Source organism: Brassica napus, chromosome C9 (assembly GCF_020379485.1).
Source record: "Brassica napus cultivar Da-Ae chromosome C9, Da-Ae, whole genome shotgun sequence".
Classification (NCBI taxonomy): Eukaryota; Viridiplantae; Streptophyta; class Magnoliopsida; order Brassicales; family Brassicaceae; genus Brassica; species Brassica napus.
In genome coordinates this window covers 62933863-62953258 of record NC_063452.1, presented here as the reverse complement: position 1 = coordinate 62953258, position 19396 = coordinate 62933863, and the positions used below count along the sequence as shown (strand labels likewise).

Sequence of the window (19396 nt, the reverse complement as noted above, 5' to 3'; positions counted from 1 at the left end):
GTTATTCATTTTATGTCTTCACTGTTTGTGTTGTTTGTAAACGAATGTGTTGTTTATAAACGAATTTGAATTCACTGCATCAAACTATTGTTAACATGATAGACTTGGTAACTTTTCACAATATATAACACACATAAAGTTTTTTTTCCTCGTTGGTCTTTGTGTCCACATATTTTAGATGCAGAACAGTCTGATTTAAAGCCGATGTTCTGAACCAGGAATCAATGTTATTCTCATAAGTTTGTATATATGAATGTACCGTATATTTAGCTGAACCATATTTAAGAAGAAAACAATTGCATATATATGAGGAGATTATAGAACATGAGATATTAGTTAGACCTGATTAGCATGTGCAGTTACATAAATAAATAATTTATTAGACCTAAAGCAAAAACAGACGTGCTTAAACTATTGCCTACTTGAGTTCCATTGGCTACTAGTTTTGATCAAGTGGTGGATTATCTTATTTTATTCCGTTTTGTTTTCTTAGTTAATTATAACCAACTAACCTAGTGGTATATTATTTTATTCAAACGGTCTACTGTTTTTTTTTAGTTTGTGGGTGTATTTTAATTCGTTTGATTCAAAATTTTATTATGTGAAAAAAGTCTAAAAGGGCATGCAATAAAAAATCTAGCTGGAAACGCGTTGCAATTTGCTAGTTTTTATGCTCCTAGTGGGATATGATACAACGAACGAACCCATATGCCGGTCTTTAATAGCTCGATTCATTCAATTTCTTTTTTAAAAACGTTTAAAATCAAATAATAGAAAAACTACAACCATCTATATTATAAATCACAAAATCGTCATTAAATTATTCTAGAAACACCATGACCCAGTGGTCAATGTTTCAAAATTTTTTATACAAGATGTCTAATTTCCAGATGATATAATTTATTTAAGATAATTGAACGTAAGTATCGGAGATTTCAGAATGTTTCGGCAAAACTGTTCGTTGTGATAGTATGCTGTAATAAGCAGTTGGAGATAATACTGGCATGAAAGATGTTGTAAATGTAGAACTAGTTTATACCATACAATAATAAAAAAATAAAAATTATACAATGATGTATCGGTGTAAAAAAAATATCGGTTTATTAATAACCTAACGGACCTTGACGTTCCTACAAATCTACGTACACATGCAATTATGCAAATCTACCTAACGGACCTTGACGTTCCTACAAATCTACCTTGACGGACCTTAACATAGTACATACATCATTCAAATGGGCCGAGAGAGAGAGACTTTAAACAAATGGGCCGGAGTCGATCTATTTTATTAGCGGACTTTCGAAGAAACTGGACCGATTTGTTTAACCGGTTCAGTATTTAATTCTGGGTCGTCAAAATCCAAAACCAAACCAAACCGAATCAATCAACACGCTGCGGTTTTCTCCACACTTATAAAAAGGTTCACTTCAAAAATCTAATTGCGGGAGCGAGCGACGAGAACACAGCAGCGGCCGTCAATGGATCCATCGCCGAACACTAACGAAGCGTTGACGGAGACGCGTTTCTCCGACCTAAAACCTCCACTCTCCGCAGATATCATCGAGGCGCTTCTCCGGTCCGGACCCCCCGGTTTCGAGTTCTGCACTCCGGTTCAGGCCGCGACGATCCCTTTGCTCTGCAGCCACAAGGATGTCGCCGTCGACGCCGCCACCGGTTCCGGAAAAACCCTAGCTTTCGTCCTCCCCCTGGTAGAGATTCTACGTCGTTCCACTTCGTACCCGCCGAAACCTCACCAGGTACGAGAATTAGCAGGAACATTCCGACCAATCTAGAAATTAGATTATTACAGTAAAGAGTAGTTCATGTCTCTTTTAAGATTTTGTATTTTTAGACGGTCTTTTCTTTTATGTTAAATTTTCAATCTTTGTTTTTTTTTTTTTTTTTTTTTTTCCGATTGTTAACTTGATGCAGTGTAGCATAAATATCATTCACTCTATATTTTACTTATCTGTTTATTTTATTAATTATCTTAGTTAGTTAAAATTTTCTTTAAGGATTTTTTGATAGTTTTAAGGATTATTTGGTTTTCATATAAGCATTTGATTTTGGTTTAGGTTTGATGCATGTTCTTGAGTTAAAATTTTACAGGTTATGGGGGTGATTATATCGCCAACGAGAGAGCTATCAACGCAGATATATAACGTGGCGCAGCCCTTTGTTTCGACTCTTCCAAATGTGAAGTCTGTGCTGCTGGTTGGAGGCCGAGATGTGAGAGCTGACATGAATACTATAGAAGAAGAAGGATGCAATGTCTTGATAGGCACGCCTGGGAGGCTATCTGATATAATGGAACGAATGGATATTCTTGATTTCAGAAATCTTGAGGTAATATTCAAGTTGTTAAGATGTCTAAACAACTTGAAAAATTAGTTTAATAAGGTGATTCTGTTTTGTATATGTAGATACTTATATTAGATGAGGCAGATAGGCTTTTGGAGATGGGGTTCCAGAAGCAGGTGAACAGCATTATATCTCGCTTGCCAAAGCAACGGAGGACTGGTCTCTTTTCAGCTACACAGACAGAAGGCGTTGAGGAGATGGCCAAGGCCGGGCTTAGGAACCCTGTCAGAGTTGAAGTTCGAGCTGAGTCAAAGTCTGCATCATCAAATCAATTGATAAACTCGAAAATACCTTCTGGTCTGCACCTAGAGGTATAATTACATCCCTCTGCATTGCCATTTTCATACTTTAAGAGGTTTTTGTTTCTCCATTGTCTCTGCAGTATTTGGTATGTGAAGCAGATAAGAAATCATCACAGCTAGTGGATCTCCTCATCAAGAACAAAAACAAAAAGCTTATAGTGTAAGTTTAAAAAACATTTCACACAGACTTATAAAATGAAACATCCTTATAGATAGATTCAAGTATCTCTGCTGCAGATACTTCATGACTTGTGCTTCTGTTGACTACTGGGGACTCGTTCTTTCAAAAATCCCTGCCCTGAAGTCCATTTCCTTAATTCCTATCCATGGGGATAAGAAACAGGTAAGCTAACGTTAATATATTGTAATTTTCTATCTCATTTCTCTGGCACATTTCCTTCATTGAATATATTTCTACACGTTAGAGTGCAAGAGACAAGGCGTTGGCTTCGTTTACTAAAGCATCAAGCGGTGTCCTTTTGTGCACTGATGTCGCTGCACGTGGACTTGACATTTTCAGGCATTGATTACGTAGTTCAGGTATATTGAACGATGCTTGTTTCCATTTTGTGCCATATGTATATTGCAGTATTTAGGTTTCACAGGTTCGAAATTTGTCATGTTCATGCAGTATGATCCCCCACAAGACCCAAGAATGTTCAACCATAGGGTTGGCAGAACTGCAAGATTGGGAAAAGAAGGGAGGTCCATAGTTTTTCTACTGCCTGAGGTTTAGCTTTAACCACCTTTAATTCAGTGCCGGTCCAACATTTTCAAAAAAAAATTTAACGCCCTATATACAACTAAAATTATGATGTCCTAAGCGTCGGTTCCTTTGCCTATGCTCCGTACCGCCCTGCCTTTATGTTCTCTTGTGCCTGATGTGTGTGTAGGAAGAAGACTATGTAGAGTTTTTGCGGAGAAAAGGAGTCTCTTTTCAAGAGAAAAAATGCTACCAGGAAGCATCCGATGTCATCCCGTTTGTAAGAAAACTCCCACGCATCTCTCTTTCGGTCTCTGGTTGTCATAAGTGTTCGAGTAATTGCTACAATGTTATTCAGATACGTTCACTAGCCATAAAGGACCGGGCAGTGTTGGATAAGGGAGTAGAGGCACTTGTTTCCTTTGTCTGTGCTTATAAGTTGCAACACTGCTCTTACGTTTTCAGGTTCATAATGATGCTTAATAGTTTTGTTATTTGCAAATATTTTCTTTCTCCTTCTCTCTCTCTCCGAGTTTCTCGTAGCTATAAAGTTTCTGTCTCTTTTCTCCTAACTTACAGATGGAAAAGCCTTAAAATAGGAAAGCTAGCCATGGGATATGGACTCTTGCGTTTTCCTTCAGTGTCTGAAGTGAAACAAGGCAGACTTTCCAGTGAGGGTTTCACACCCGTTGAAGGCGTCAATTTTGAAGACATAAAATTCAAGTAAGTTTCTCTCTTTTTCCAGCTTCTATTACACATATCTCTCTATACTTGCAACGACTAGGTTTTGGTCTTTGTCCCTCCTTAGTCCTTAGGTGTAGTATTTCTCTGAGAGTGTTAACTCTGAATTGTTTTTTTTTTTTTTGAATAAAACGCAGGGACAAGTCTCTGGAGAAACAAAGAAAGCAAAAGTTACAAGCAGAGAAAGAGAAACCGCGAGAAGAGAAAACTCGAAAAAGGCGGTTGCTGCTTCTCCTGCTACCAGAGATTCTAACAAAAGAAAGTTAACAGGGAAACAGAGACAAACCATCCAAACAGCTGATGATGAAGAAGAGATGGCTCGAGATTACCGGTTACTGAAAAAACTGAAGAAAGGTTCAGTTGAAGAAGATGATTTTGCTAAACTCACAGGAGGTGATAACTTTTAAATCTCACGAGAAGAAACAAACCTTTTCAATTTTGCAAAAAATCTCTTTTTTTTTGGGGGGTTTCAGGACATAATTAATAGTTGTACAAGCATCTCTTATATAAGAAATGAATTACTTGCAAGTTACTTGTCCCGCTCTATTACTTGCTATTTACGAGCACTATGAACTATTTACGAGTACTTATTTATGAATTTTTTTGAGTATTAAAGAAATACTTACTAAATAATATTCTATTAAAAATAGACATGAAAGTTTGTTTTGTTTATTCTTTACTTAAAATAACATGTGAATTACTTTAAACGAAATATTTGTTCATACAATAAAAAAGACAAATAAAAAAATATAAATATTTCGATATATAAGCATTGTATAATTTTCGTGATGACAAACATGTCTTTTATAAACAAGTAACAAGTAATAACATGCCGTATATCTAAATTTTTAATACTTGTTACTATTTAATACTTAACTAGATGACGGCCAGTATTTAAAAATCAAGACGGATACGAAACAAGTAACAAATATAAGAAGAGTAATAAATATTTTTGTCCAATCCTAAATGCAAATAAAAGAAAAAACAAATATGAACAAGTATTTAATAGATCATGTAACAAATACTAAAAGTAATGGAGCAAGTAATTGGGCAAGTAACGAGTCAAGTACTAAAAATAATAATGATGCTTGATACTTAACTTGGTTTTGCAAGTAATGAAAATTGTCTGACTTGTTACTTGTTTTGACAAAAATGAGTACCTGAATTTTCGAGGCGGGTACGAGTCAAATAACGAGTTTAAGGCGAGTAACGAGTAACGATGCCCACCCCTAATCAGCTCTGCAATGTGTTGAGATAAGATAAGAGGAGGAGAACGAAGGACAAGTATCAGCTGAACTGTCCTTGGAGATCATTGGCTCTAACAATGTATTCATGAGGTGATTATCAACGGTCGTGATGAAGTCTACATAGTTTAGTTACTTCACTAATTTCAACGGTCGTGATGAAGTCTACATAGTTCCCTTTTTCTTGTGATAATTACCTTTTTTCCTACTAAGCAATTGACGGTCAAGATATGATCTAACGGTCGAAATATAATTTACAAATTTTCCTACCAGGGGTGGGCGTTCGGGTTCGGATCATGTATTTCAGATTTTCGGGTATTTCGATATAAAAGTGTAGAACCTATTCAGAGTATTTATGTACTTCGGGTCGGATTCAAGTATTTTTAATTTGGATTCGATTATTTTGGATCGGATTCAGATATTTAGATTTTGAAAGGAAAAAAAATTAAAATTTCATTTTCAAGTTTTTTGTACTTAAAAATATAATTTTTTTTATTTTTAATAGATTAAATGATTAACAGATTTAGACATAATATTTTAAAACTAAAACGACACTAATTTGATTATTGTTTTTAAATTTTAGAAGTAACTTTTGTTAATTCTTGAAACAAAAAACTTGACATGTATTTTAAGTGAGTAGCAAATCATTTCCTCCGTAATTATATGTTTATTATATTAACTTAAAGTATGTGTAGTATCAATATAAATATTTTAAATAAAATGAGTGATATAAACTAGAAATATAGGGTTAGTAATACATATGTTCGGTCATTTTCGGATATCCATTCAGATTCAGATATTATCCGTTCGGGTTCGGATATCCAATCTCTTTTAATTTAATGTATGTTCGGATATTTTACTATTTTGGTTTGAATTTCGGTTCGGATTTGTCGGATTGGGTTCGGATACAGGTTTGGGTATCAGGTAAAATGCCCCACTCCTAATTCCTACTAAGCAACAGACGGTCAAGATATGATCTAAATAATATCAACGGTCTTAACTAATAGGTTTTACAAAATTGCATTACGGGCCCATTATATAATGGGCTCTAGGTTTGTTTTGTTTCTTCTGTCCAAAATCAGAAAACTGAAGCGGGAAATTCGAACGTACTGATAGTCGCTCGAGGCGTCGCCAAGGTCAAGCCAAGGCGGCGAATGGCGATGTGCAATTGTCAATCGGAAGGAGGAGTGTAAGGGGCTGTTAAAGAATGTCCATTGATGGTGTTGCCGAATGAATGGCGGAGGAGGATATGAGAGCACTACTCCTAGGGTTTGTCCGGTGACAGGAGAGAAAGTCAAAGCCGATTTAAAGACCTTAACGGCGCCGTTTTGGTTTATCCCCGACATGATAATCTTCCGCGCATTTGATTTTCCGATGCAAAGCTACGGAGAGAGGTAAAGCTCGACTCGTCCGTTTCTTTTTCCTAGAATAAACTACGTGTAGTTTTTCGCATCGTAGAACGGGAGGCAGTGTAGAGCAAATTGGGGACTTGAGGCTGCAGAGCTTGATAGTGACAGTGTGGGGTCCAGCTACGGTTAACCGAATTCCATTTCCTCTAGCGTCACACGCGGTCATTTACATACACATACGTGTCACAATATGAGAGGGTTAATAGTGACACTCTCGTCACAACGGCGTATCGTTAGCAATGCTCCGTACATGCTCCCTCTCCCTCCTGATCACTGTGAGCTTTTTCCCCTTCTTATGCTCTCTCATGGCGGATTCATAAATATACACGTACAGCTCTTTACACATTTATAAACGCAGATTCTTCTTCTTCTTTTTTTTTTACGACTCGATTCTCTCTGTTTCTGGGTTGGAGTATTCTCGTGAGGTGAAGAAGGATGTTTTACTCTCATCAGCTCCTAGCTCGAAAAGCTCCGTTAGGTCAGATATGGTGAGTCACACAAGCTCTATCTGTGAAACATTTTTGTTTCTTAAAAAAAAAAAATCGCCATGGGATGGGAGCTTCTTCGTCCCGATCAAGCGTTTGTTCATGCTTCGAATCGCTTCTCTCGTTTCCATTGTTTGATCTCGCTGTTCATCAGTGACCTCTGTTTTTGTTTGTTTATGGTGTGCGATTCCTTCAAGGATGGCTGCCACGTTGCACGCGAAGATCAATCGGAAGAAGCTGAACAAGCTCGACATCATCCAAATCTGGTGAGCGATGATCTCTGTTCGTCTATTTTATGTTTAATCCATGAAGACGAAAGCGTTGATTTGTTTTTTTTGTTGTTGCTCACAGCGAAGAGATTCTCAACCCGTCGGTTCCGATGGCTCTCCGTCTTTCTGGGATTTTGATGGGTATTAACAATCTACGCTCATCGGACTTTTTTTTTTTCTGTTATTCGTATTCTGGGTTTGATGATTCTCATCTCAGTGTCTTCTTGTTTCTTCGCTAGGTGGGGTTGTGATCGTTTACGAGAGGAAAGTAAAGCTCCTATTCGGTAATTTTTCGGATTCGATCATTTTCTCGATCACACTTTTATTATTGTTATTAGTTTCTCCTCTCGTATTGATTTTTGCTGGGCTTTCCCATTGATTTTTCAGATGACGTCACTCGCCTTCTGGTAGAAATTAATGGAGCTTGGCGCACAAAAGCTGTTCCGGATCCTACTTTACTACCTAAAGGACGAACCCACGCCAGGTCATTCTTATTTCTCTTCTACTTCTTCCTTTTGCCTTCGTTATGCAATTGAAGGAATCTGAAGAAAATGATCGAGTCTTTTTGTTCGCAGGAAAGAGGCTGTTACGTTACCTGAGAAGGACGAAGCTGATTTTGGGGATTTCGAACAGACTCGTAGTCAGTTACCCAAATTCCCCAATTTCATGGACTTTCAGCAGTCTTACATCTCCATGGTAAACTATAAACCCCATTCCCTTTTGTCTCCCCGAGATTTAGATTATTGTGGCTGTTTATTTTCCTTTTACGTCTCTCTCTCTCTCTCAATCATTATCAATATATACTCCCTTATAAAAGATTGAGCTATGAAGATATAAAAAAGAACTCTTTTTGGGTCATTATTCATTATATGGAGAAAATATAAGTTGGCGCATAAAGTGCATCTCTGAAGACTTGGTCTAACTCATTCATGTGATACTATTTAGTTGCCTCATTCTAGACCCCGCATGAGTTCTTCAGTGGAAAATTCTTTGTGAAACGTGATTGCAAACCTATGGATTGTGGAAAAGGATACACACAAAATGTAACTGATAGTGGGAATATATCGTAGTGTTCATCTTCTTGTTAACCGATGAATATTCATGTGCATCTTCCGTTTAGCTTATCCATTGTGTGGCTTTATCTCTTTGCAGAGGTTAGATGAACCCAATGTCAACGATATCCCCGAGCAAGAGGATCTCCATCAAGGTTTGTATCCTGAGACCTAGTAGCTTTCATGAATATACGACATGGGTTTTAACTTATTAAGTGAATTCGTTTTTCAATTTCTGTAACGTTCTCAGCTGCTGCCGAGAATATCACACTCTTCGAGTATCATGCTTCATACCAGACTAACACTGAGACGTATGATCGCTTTGAAAGGTTAGTTTTCAATCCCACTGTCTACCTTGGGTCTTTTATTCACGGATATTATTCCAATTCCATAATTTGTTGAAGTTAGAGGTTTGTAGTGTTCCGCTCTTTCTGTATTTTCGTTCATCCATCTTGCAGCAGAAAGTTAGTGATTATATGTTCATTTCTGTTTAAAATTTTCCTTTTTGCTTTGTGATGGCCTCTCAGATTTGACATCGAAGGAGATGATGAAACTCAGTTGAACTTTAATTCAAGAGAAGGCGCTCAAATACCTCCAACTCTGATCCCATCACCACCTCGTCATCATGATTTTGCTGAAGGTAACTAGTTATGCCACTCCTTTAATTCTATAATGGCGAGATATGGTTACTGAATGGGTTATGAAGTTGACTCAAAGGTGAAATTGCTTCCTATGTTTAAATTGTGCTTAGTTTAGAATCCAATAACAATGGCTTGAGCAAACCTCTAGTATAGTAATCATGAATCTGATAAGGGAATGTACTTCTGTAAAAGCCTTGACAAAAGACTGAGCTTCATAAACAGAACAGAACAGAACAAATTTACTAACCTGTAGCCATCTGTAGGAGGCAATCCCACAAGCCCTCAGCCCCAGGAGCAACAAGAGCGCGGTAGGGATGTATTTGCTGAGCAGACGGGGGAGCAAAACATACCGGACAGAGAGGTATTTTCCTCACTAGGATACTTCCATCTCGTGAAAAAAAAATGGAAATTGGATTTTTTTTCTGCAAGTAGGACCAAGATATACCACGGCCAACAAAAAAAAGAGCAAGAAGGACAGCTACTTCAGCCATGGATTATGAGCAGACTATTATCGCTGGTAATCAATACCAGTCATGGCTTCAGGATACTTCTCACATTCTCCTGAGGGGAAAAAAGAGAAAGGTACAAACTAGTGACGCCTTGGCCTTTAGTTTAATAAGTGATGCTCATGTTGGCCTAACATCTACATTTTATTTTGTAGGCTCGAGGACCCGCCAGCCCAAGTTTTGAGGTTACTAAACGTATGAAGATGCCACTTACACAACTCTTTGAAGAGCATGTGGACGGTTCTTACCCACCTCAGCTCATGGAGCTTTGGTCAAAATGCACTCACCCTCTTCAAGCCACTACATCTGGTCTCTCTCTCTATCCATAATTGTTGCTCTATTGTTTTCTCCTTGTTGAAACGCTTCTGACATTTGGTAGTGCCAATGCAGAAACTGGACGTCCTGATCTCTCCGGTGAACAATCTCCAGGGTTTGTCCAGGAGAGAATGCAAGACCACCATCAAACAGACCATGTAAGGCGTTGAAGCATATCATTTCCTGAAAAAGCTAAGTAACAATAAAAGAAAGGCACAATATCATATCCTCTCTTACTGTGTGTTGATGTATGCAGCAGCATCAGGGCACTGAGACAAGCTTCCAAAATCTTGGTAGTCCTGCAGAAAGACTTCGGAACGTTCTTGCTGAGAAAGATGGTTCAATAGAAGGCCTGATGGCTAAATCTCGAGCAAGCGCTGAGAATAATAACCGCCAGGCTGCTGCTGATATTAGCGTTACACCATTATATTCTGGTTAAAAGCTTCTCCTTTTTTTAATCAGTCATCAGATAATAGCTTGGTATTGTAACGTTTTTTATTTGTTTTCCTTGGAAACTCCAGGAGATGACGTGAGATCCATGCCTAGCAGCACACCATCCGCACGTGGGGCAGCTTCCATTAACATAGAGATCAACTCTAACAGGTCAAGAACAACATCTATGCTTTCCTTTCTGATACTAAATCCAGTAGCGGCCCACAAACAGGTTTTGCAATATAGGAAGAGGATCACTAATTAATTCTTCTTCCGGTTTCTGAAACAGTCGCAGGCTCACCAGAAAAAGGCAACATTCCTCACCAAGAAGAGGACTCGAACCAGTAGCGGAAGACAGGACGTGGGAGCACCGTGCTTATGACTTTGAGTTTTCAATGTTACCTGAAAAGGGGGGCTTCACAGCTGATAACGGTAAAAAGCGTTTTTCCCATTGTCTCTTGATCGTACAGCCTTCAAAAAACATCAAACTATAAAATCTTGACTTGGCTTCTCTCTATGTAATCTCTTTCGCAGAAGTACTAGCTGAGACTGGACCTACACAAACTCAAAAGCCAGTGACCACTCACACAGACGAGAAGATAACTGATAGCATCAAAAGGTAAAGAGATTCAGTATTAATTGAAAAATCTATATATTCAATGACAATGGTGATGAGATGTATAAATACCAAACACAGCCACCTCAAGACGCACTTTGAAACACCTGGAGCTCCTCAAGTGGAATCTCTTAACAAGCTCGCTGTTGGAATGAAAAGAAACGCTGCAGCTCAACTCTTCTACCAATCCTGTGGTACTATATATATACAACTTCCTCTCTAGTTACATAATTTAAAACCATGGCACGCATCCCTGAAAGTTCAGCTGAGTTATAAATGGTGTTATGTTTCCAGTGCTAGCCACTCGCGGAGTCATAAAGGTGGAGCAAACACAGCCTTATGGGGACATTCTCATAGCACGAGGACCCAATATGTAAGCAGGCTTTGATACTTGAGATAAAAGGTTATTTAGTTGTTTTGCTTTTCATATTTAAGCAGAGAGAGAGTCCCATAGACTTCAAAAATTATAACGGCTTAATACTTTTCATGAGACATAATCTAATTAATTTTATAAGACTTTTTCCCTGGTTAGTTCATTTTTCTTTCCCGGTTTATATATCAATGAGGTCTCTATTAAGAAGATAGGGAATAGAGATTAGGCGAATTAATACTTTAATTTATACACCGTTGACAAAGATAATGGCAGTCACGTACGAAGCCGCATTGCCCCCATTTCATTACAAGACATGCAATCTCCTCAATTAGTTGCACTCACGTCTAATACAATGTCGGCTTACAATTTTTTTTGTTAATTAATTACACAAATAATTATAAAAAACACCAGTCTCTATATCTTTCTATATATATATACGTGCATTTCTCTCCCCTGAATCACAAGAAACAGAGGATACATATTACCTTTTCCAAGAGACCCGAAACATGGACGCACGAGCCTTGTCCTTCTCCGTTCTCGTCATCCTGATTGCATCGGCGACTTTGGCCAATGGTTACTCTCCTCCTACTCCTCCTCCAACCACCGTATACCCCGCCGTGAAAACCGTGGAAGCGGCGGTGGAAGGAATGGTGTACTGCCAATCCTGCGACAAATACGGATCATGGTCCTTGGCCGGAGCAGAAGCCATAGCCGGAGCTAAAATCAGCATCATCTGCAAGAACCACAGGCAGCAAGTGAGCTTCTACAAAGTCTTTCAAACTGATTCGTACGGTCACTTCTACGGTGAGCTCAAAGGTTTGAAGATGACTCCGCATTTCTTGGACCATCCTCTCCACGCTTGCCGTGCCAAGCTCGTCTCTTCTTCTCGCGAGGACTGCAATCTATTCTCCAACATTAACAATGCTCTGGACGGTGCTTCCCTACGTTATGAAGAGAAGAGGCTCAAGTGGAAGAACTATGAGGCTGTGGTTTACGCCGCTGGTCCATTGGCTTTCCGTCCTGACCATTGTCCCGCTACTACTGCACCACCTCCTACTTACTGATTCGAGTTTGCGTTTTTGAAGATCATCATAATATACTAATTATATAAAGAAAAATGTTTCCCCTTTTTAATGGTTTGCCAATTGTTTGTAAGATGAGTTATGTGTTGTGTAATATTGTAATGGGACTCTTGTGACTCCTTTGAATCGAGCATACTCAGTCAGTCAGTCTCAGTTCAAGATCAATTAAATCATCGATCAGTCATATCAACAAGATTGTAATAAACCTTACAAAAAAAATTATTAAGCAAGAACATCAGGCCTTTTGTTTGTATCGAGTTAACCGAGTGTAAGATCATGCACTAACAATATTTTTTTTTTGAAAAAATAAAACATTCTTCAATTTAAGACAAACATAGGTAAAACAACAACAACAACAAATGGTTCTCACCATTACACAACATAGAAGTATATTAAAGCAGAACGCAAACCACAGACTTTGCCTCTATGAGAGTAAACATAGAGTACCTTGTTCCTTAGAAGTCCATTGGCATTGCAAACAATTTGTTGATCTCATCCAAGGCTACTTTTGTGCACACTGTTGGCTCAAACAGATCACGCTCGTTTGCTTTTCTAGGCGACATCTGAGTCACCCTATTAGTCTCTTGATGTTCCTCCTCAGCTTCATCATCATCATCCTCAAGTATTGAGAAACCTGCAGCAGCATCTGGTTTCTTCTCTTGTACTACTGCTTTTTCCTTGTTTTTAGAGCGGTTGGGTCTAACAAAATCTATCGGTTCGCCAAACATGTTGTTTATATCCTCCATAGCTTCCTTTAAGTTGACCGTAGGGTCCACAAGGCCATGGTGGCAGACGTTTTCAACAGCTGGCTCTTCTGAGATGGCTGAACCAACAAACCTGCGAACAACTGTGTCTTCTCTGAACCTAGCTCGAGGAGGACTGTTGTGTCTGTCTGCTTCTCCAGAGCTTTCAGGTGAATGGTCTCTTGGCTGGAGGAAGACAAAACCTTTTCCGGACTCATCGTTGTCATCCGTAGTCTCATCATCGTTTTCATCATCAACGAATATCTCAAAGGAGCCTTGATTCTCATCCACGAAAACTTCAAATCCTCCTTGATTCTCTTTGTCTTGGCTTCTCTGTTGTGGTTTTCTCTGAAGCGGAGCAGTTTCGATAGGCTCTTTGAACATGTTGTTGATTGCGTTCATGGCTTCTTTCATGTTTATCGTGGGATCCACCAAACCGTGATGGCAAGCATTTTCTGCTTCTTTATCAACAAAGTTCAACACTGGCGTTTCATCATTGATGGCCAGTCTAGGCTCCTTCTGTGACCTCTCAGCCTTCTGGTGCTTTTCAGACACTTTTAGCTCTTGACGCTGCAGAGAGGAAACACAAGTTGAGAGAACATGCAAAGATTTGATTACACAAGCGGAACAATCAAAACAATGGTACCTGTGTCTTTTTCCTTTTGTGCCTCTCCATGCGACTAAGGAATTGCAAGTAAGATTTCTGTAACTCATCCATGGGTTCTGCAAGGCTAACACAAGAGAGGTACAAAGTTAATCAATCTTAGTCATGCCTTTATAAACCAATAGAGAGGTTCACTCATCTTAAGCATCCCAAACACTACAAAGGGTACTTACTTTTGGACACCAAGACGGTACATTTTCTCAGCATCCTCGAACCTCTTCAACTTTTCATAATGGAGAGCATACGCCTGGTAGAACAAAGACCTCTTGGTCCCTACACTGTTTGCTTCCATACTCCTTAACAAAGCTTTTGGATCATCTACAAAGTCCATCTACCCACAAAATCATTCAGACTACAACTCCAAACAATCCAAATCCAAATTAATTCTCATTTAGTTGCTTCCCAAAGTAAAAAAAAGGCATATATAGGTTCTAATCCTTTTAAAGCTTTGATTTTTACAAGCCAGGTTAGTAATGTGATTATCCATATGTTTCAAGCAAGTCAAATAAGTGACAAATCAATGTGGATAAATGTTGATTACCAGCTGCAACCAAACACGAATATACCGAGAATCGTTCCTATATCTCTTATCAGACTCAAACGACTGTGCACATTTCTGGAGAAACCGAGGCAGCTTCTCGTTCAGTATCTGAGGCGGCAAGCTCTCTTTCATCTTCTTAATACCTCTGTTTCAGAGATTCACCCATTCAATCAAAAACATCAATTGAAAAATTAGGTTTATTTGGATGCTTTTCAGACACAGAGTGTAAGAACAGAGATATTCGATTACCGGATCCAGGGAAGAAGATGGTCTTTTCCGGAGTATGACTTGATGTCGACGATCAGTGAAGCTAGCAAGCTCTCGTAGCCGTTCTCGTTCTTCGCCATTGTTGTGTGCTCACTTCCTCTCGAATTGAAGAAAGCGAAGAAGGGAGGCTAGAGAGGGGATATGAATTTTGAAAAGATTCCACCTTTTTGTTTACTTCTGATTCAGAAAGAGGCTTCGCTGTGTTCTTTACTCACCAAACGGGCCTAATTATCTAATGGGCCCAATATAGGGATTTTAATTTCACTCTTGATCCAGAAAGAGGCTTTGCTGTGTTCTTCTGTAAGCCTAATCAACTAACCGGGCCAAACCCCTAACCGGAATAATCAGCTAACCGGCTAAGCAAGGGATTCGCTTTTTTTTTTTTTGGGACGCCGTCAAATTGATTCGCCGATTTGCCGAGAGCTCTCTCTCTCTCTCTCAGTTAATTTCTTATTCTTCTCATGGCGAATCCGGCGGATAAACCCGACCCGAATCTCACCACCCCCGATGAAGGTGAAGTAAGAGAAGAAGAACTCGAAGACATCGAAGAAGAAGAGGACTACGAGGGAGAAGACGATAACGACGAAGCTACCGCGTCGAAACCCCAAACGCGAGAGGACGCCGCCGCGAGTCGAGCCAACGCGCAGAATCTCTTCCGTCTCATGGGAGTAGCTCCGGTTCCGGTTCGCGTCCACGACGTGATCGTAAAGGGAAACGAGAAGACCAAGGACCACGTGATCGAGGCCGAGGTGGATGGCGTGAGGCAAGCCACCACGTTGCAGGAGCTGCTCGAAGCTGCTAACGTCGCCAATTTCAATCTCCGAGCGCTCGATATCTTCGATTCGGTCAAGATTACGCTCGACGCTGGTCCTCCCGAGCTTCCTGATACCACCAATGTGGTGGTGAAAGTCGTCGAGAGCCAAAGCCCTCTCGCAGCTGAAATCGTAACCTCCACGAAATCGCAGGTAATCAGCTTCATCGTTTTGTTCAATAGATTCGTGTTATTGAGTCTTTGGCCTTAGGTGAATCCATGAGTGTGATGTTCTTTGTATAGGCTAGGTCATCGTTTTCTTGAATGGATTTGTGTTATTGAGTCTTTGCCTTAGGTGAATCCATGAGTGTGATGTTCTTTGTCATCGTTTTCTTGAATGGATTTGTGTTATTGAGTCTTTGCCTTAGGTGAATCCATGAGTATGATGTTCTTTGTAGGCCAGGTCTCATTTTCTTGAATGGGTTGTGTTATTGAGTCTTTGCCTTAGGTGAATTATACATGAGTGTGATGTTCTTTTGTAGGCTAGGTCATCAACCCTTGAAGGCTCATTGAAGTACAAGAACATTTTCGGCCATGGAGATATCTGGGACACTTCTCTCGCTTACGGTTGTGACAACTCTGGGGAGGTTGGCTTGGGGTTGTATCTGCCTAGGCTCAGAGGACGTCCGTCTCCGTTTACCTCGCGTCTTTACCTCTCTACGCAAGACTGGCTTAAGTTTTCTTCTTACAGAGAGCGAGCTCTTGGTGCTTCTCTAGGCGTTCTCTTGAGCAAGAACCATGAGTTGGGGTACACGCTTGCGTGGCGTAACTTGATTGACCCGACGCAAATGGCGTCTAGAACGATAAGGAGACAGATTGGGCATAGTTTGGTGTCTGATCTGAAGTACACTTTCAAAGTTGACGAGAGAAACTCGTCCTTGAGGCCAACTCGTGGATACTCTTTCGTCTCCACTTCTCAGATCGGTGGTCTTGTGCCTGATAGTCGAACACTTCGGTTCTTGCGTCAGGTTTGTGATTCTGAACATCCTTTTTGCTATTTTGTGACTGTAAATGGAAAGATTGATTAGCCCTTTGATTGATAAGATATGCGTTTTGTACCCCTTGTCAGGAATTTGATCTTAAATATGCAGTTCCACTCGGTTTTTACCGTTCTGCTCTAAACTTTGGTGTATCCGGGGGAATCACATTTCCATGGGGAAGCGGATACAAGAGCAGAGCTTCTTCTGTGTCAGAGAGGTTCTTCTTGGGTGGGAACATATCACCTGTGTGTTCTTTGGGAGGACCATCTGCGTTGTGGGGATTCAAGACTAGGGGACTAGGTCCTAACGAGCCAAGGAGGGAAGCAGAAGACGATAAGAGTGGTGACGCATACGAGCGGGATTTTGTGGGAGGTGATGTTGCGGTGACTGCATTTGCGGATCTTTCTTTTGATTTCCCGTTGAGATGGTTTAGGGAGAGAGGAATCCACGGCCATGTGTTTGCATGTGCTGGGAATATGGCGGAGTTATCAGGGAACAAGTATCGTAATTTCACTGCTCCCAAGTTCATGGAGACGTTCAGAAGCTCAGTAGGTGCGGGGATCGTGTTACCAACTAGTCTATTTCGCATGGAGGTTAGTTACACTAATATCTTCTCATCAAGAATCATTAATTAAGCCCTTTAAACAGAGATTGACTTCCACTTTTGGTACATGTTATTTCTTATGGCAGCTTAACTACTGCCACATAGTGAAGAAACAAGAACACGATCGAGCAAAATCTGGGTTTTTCCTGACATTCTCAACACCATCGTCCTAATGCCACCTTTGATGATTTTCATAGCCGTGGCTGCTCGGAGTGTCTTGTTCGTTGTTTGGAATTGAAGCTGGAAGAAAGAAGTCGGTTTTGGAAATTTCTTGATTACTTAAAACCGAAATTATTATTTTCATGCGTCTTTGAATAAGAAGGGTTCCGACTAGAGTTGACATGTTACATTTTGTTTCAATATGGTGACACAATTTGAACACTAACAATTAAGCTCATATGTTTTCTAGAGCGACCGCAACCGCAACGTTTTAAGATCGAGAAGTGCTAAAGCTTCCGCTTCTCTTATCACATTTTATGACGACTAAGAAAACTTTAGATGCATGCAATGAAGAGATCAACCTTGGCTTTTAGGAGTTGTTGGTTTTCAATTTTACAAGGTCAAAAACCATTGGTCATAATTCATACATACACAAGTGACAACTTCACAAAAGGGCCTGATTACCATCAGATACTAAAAGAGTGATCTGCTCAATCACAACAATATACCTTAAGGTGCTAGAGGGTAAGACAAAAAGGCTTCCTAAAGAGTTATGTAACTTACTATCCTACAGATTACCAATACTAATAGGCGCCCCTCGAATTTGCAAAGAGCTTCAGCAGAGTTAAGTACATTTTCCTTGCTTCACCACACTATTTCTTGCCTGTCCAATAATAAACAGTTCAAACTTCAGTAAGAGTGTTGTCAGAATAATAGAAGCACATTGATTGATTCATTTGGTATTTATTGATCATGTAAGTTTTAAGCTTCTTTAAATCATCTACAGCAATGAACTTTTGGTTGCTTAAGACACTTGAACACAAAGTTATTACCCAACTGCAAGCCACGAGCTCTACAAGATGTCTGATTACAGAACATGACATTTTCACACAAATTGCAACGAGATTTGCTGATGAGAGATAAAACACAGAGACATGGAGTTATGCTCTTACCTGAACCATCTCCACGTTTCCGGTTCTTTGATTTCTCAAGCTCTAACTGCATCTCCATCAACATGTTCATTCGTTGCAACTCTATCTCCTTAACAACTTCCATTCTTTGCTTTTCCAACTCAACCATCATCTTCTGCTTCCTACCTTCGATTCTCTCGTAAACCTCCCCCAACTTCACAATCGTTCTAGCTAGTTCCTTACACGCTGTCTCTTCGCTCAAATCTCCCTCTTCCACACGAGGATGCTTCCTAGCGACGAAGCCCCAGTCACCATCCTCTTCCTCCTCATCATCATCTTCAAGAGAGCTTTCCCTATACTTAGTTCCGGTTAAACTCAGATAAGGCTTTAAAGCCTCTGACTTGACAACTTCCTCCGCAGGTTTCTTCGAGACGGGACCGATTAAAACGTCGAGGCGGTCAAAGAAGCGCCAAGCCGACGGAGAGAGCTTGGCTTTCTCAGCTTTGTACTTCTTCTTCAACGTATCGATCCGGCTCTTACACTGCGTGTCCGTCTTCGGACGGCCGTTACAATGACTCGAGTTCACAGCGTCGGCGACTTCCTTCCAGTCGTTCTGCCGGAGATTCCCGAAATCGAGTCTGACGAAACGATGCCCCCACGCTTGGAGCAGCGTCGCCGTCGCGTCTTCGGTCCACCAGTCTTCTCTTCCCGCCGTAGGCTGACGATGGGACACAGTGGAATGTGGTTGCTGAGGCTTTGCCGGAGGAGGAGGAGGCGTCGTCGTCTCCATTCTTTGCTTCTAACGGAGGAGAAAGAATACAGAGTAGGATAAGAAACAAACGAACGATAAAAAGAATGGAGATTGGGATAATTGTGTGCCTGACATTGATGACCGGCGGTGACGTCAGCAACCGTGTGGGCAAGTTTATATGTTTGGGTCCCAACGCGACTTTGCCTTTGCCTTTTTCTGTTCTGTTCTGTACGGTCTATTCTATCAATGTTGTTAAACCAAACCAAATCTCTCTATGTTAAACCGAAACAAATCCGGTTCATGTTAATTGAACAGAAAAAGTTATCTTAGTGGGCCTTGTTTTGGCCCAATGGTCACAGTTATACTCATCCCTCTTCAGGTGGCTTTGTACAATCAATGTTCAGGAAACCGAGCGCGCAAACCGAATGTTATGG

General features: G+C 40.2%; 5 protein-coding genes and 1 pseudogene across 6 annotated transcripts; 4 read left to right on the top strand and 2 right to left on the bottom strand.

Annotated features, from left to right (window-relative positions):
- Positions 1–190: 190 nt before the first annotated feature.
- On the top strand, positions 191–5864 carry LOC106444571 (annotated as a pseudogene).
- Positions 5865–6432: 568 nt separating this feature from the next.
- Positions 6433–11612, top strand: LOC106444572 (sister chromatid cohesion 1 protein 1-like). 2 transcript variants are annotated; one of them, XM_022711248.2, is made up of 19 exons: positions 6433–7248; positions 7443–7511; positions 7597–7655; positions 7754–7798; positions 7902–7998; positions 8090–8210; positions 8667–8721; positions 8817–8895; positions 9094–9206; positions 9471–9568; positions 9640–9789; positions 9869–10022; positions 10104–10186; positions 10288–10462; positions 10550–10631; positions 10750–10892; positions 10995–11079; positions 11158–11270; positions 11371–11612. In XM_022711248.2, exons 1-19 carry the CDS (start codon positions 7196–7198, stop codon positions 11451–11453), a joined length of 1857 nt encoding a protein of 618 aa, XP_022566969.1. In that variant the 5' UTR covers positions 6433–7195; the 3' UTR covers positions 11454–11612. The 2 variants fall into 2 exon arrangements, with proteins under 2 accessions (XP_022566969.1, XP_013741480.1); XM_013886026.3 differs by having other exon boundaries at positions 6438–7248; positions 10285–10462.
- A 195-nt stretch (positions 11613–11807) lies between these two features.
- LOC106440681 (non-classical arabinogalactan protein 30) lies at positions 11808–12684 on the top strand. The gene has a single exon (XM_013882410.3). The coding sequence runs from the start codon at positions 11956–11958 to the stop codon at positions 12511–12513; it is 558 nt and encodes a 185-aa protein (XP_013737864.1). The 5' UTR covers positions 11808–11955; the 3' UTR covers positions 12514–12684.
- A 124-nt stretch (positions 12685–12808) lies between these two features.
- Positions 12809–14894, bottom strand: LOC106440680 (mitotic spindle checkpoint protein BUBR1). The gene is made up of 5 exons (XM_013882409.3): positions 14729–14894; positions 14480–14624; positions 14112–14269; positions 13921–14005; positions 12809–13844 (listed from the first exon to the last, which is right to left on the bottom strand). Exons 1-5 carry the CDS (start codon positions 14824–14826, stop codon positions 12987–12989), a joined length of 1344 nt encoding a protein of 447 aa, XP_013737863.1. The 5' UTR covers positions 14827–14894; the 3' UTR covers positions 12809–12986.
- A 231-nt stretch (positions 14895–15125) lies between these two features.
- Positions 15126–17549, top strand: LOC106440682 (sorting and assembly machinery component 50 homolog B). The gene is made up of 4 exons (XM_013882411.3): positions 15126–15711; positions 16040–16525; positions 16627–17130; positions 17228–17549. Exons 1-4 carry the CDS (start codon positions 15208–15210, stop codon positions 17312–17314), a joined length of 1581 nt encoding a protein of 526 aa, XP_013737865.2. The 5' UTR covers positions 15126–15207; the 3' UTR covers positions 17315–17549.
- A 100-nt stretch (positions 17550–17649) lies between these two features.
- On the bottom strand, positions 17650–19122 carry LOC106440683 (trihelix transcription factor ASIL2-like). Its single transcript, XM_013882412.3, has 2 exons — positions 18254–19122; positions 17650–17964 (listed from the first exon to the last, which is right to left on the bottom strand). The coding sequence occupies exons 1-2, from the start codon at positions 18999–19001 to the stop codon at positions 17954–17956; spliced, it is 759 nt and encodes a 252-aa protein (XP_013737866.2). The 5' UTR covers positions 19002–19122; the 3' UTR covers positions 17650–17953.
- Positions 19123–19396: the final 274 nt, after the last annotated feature.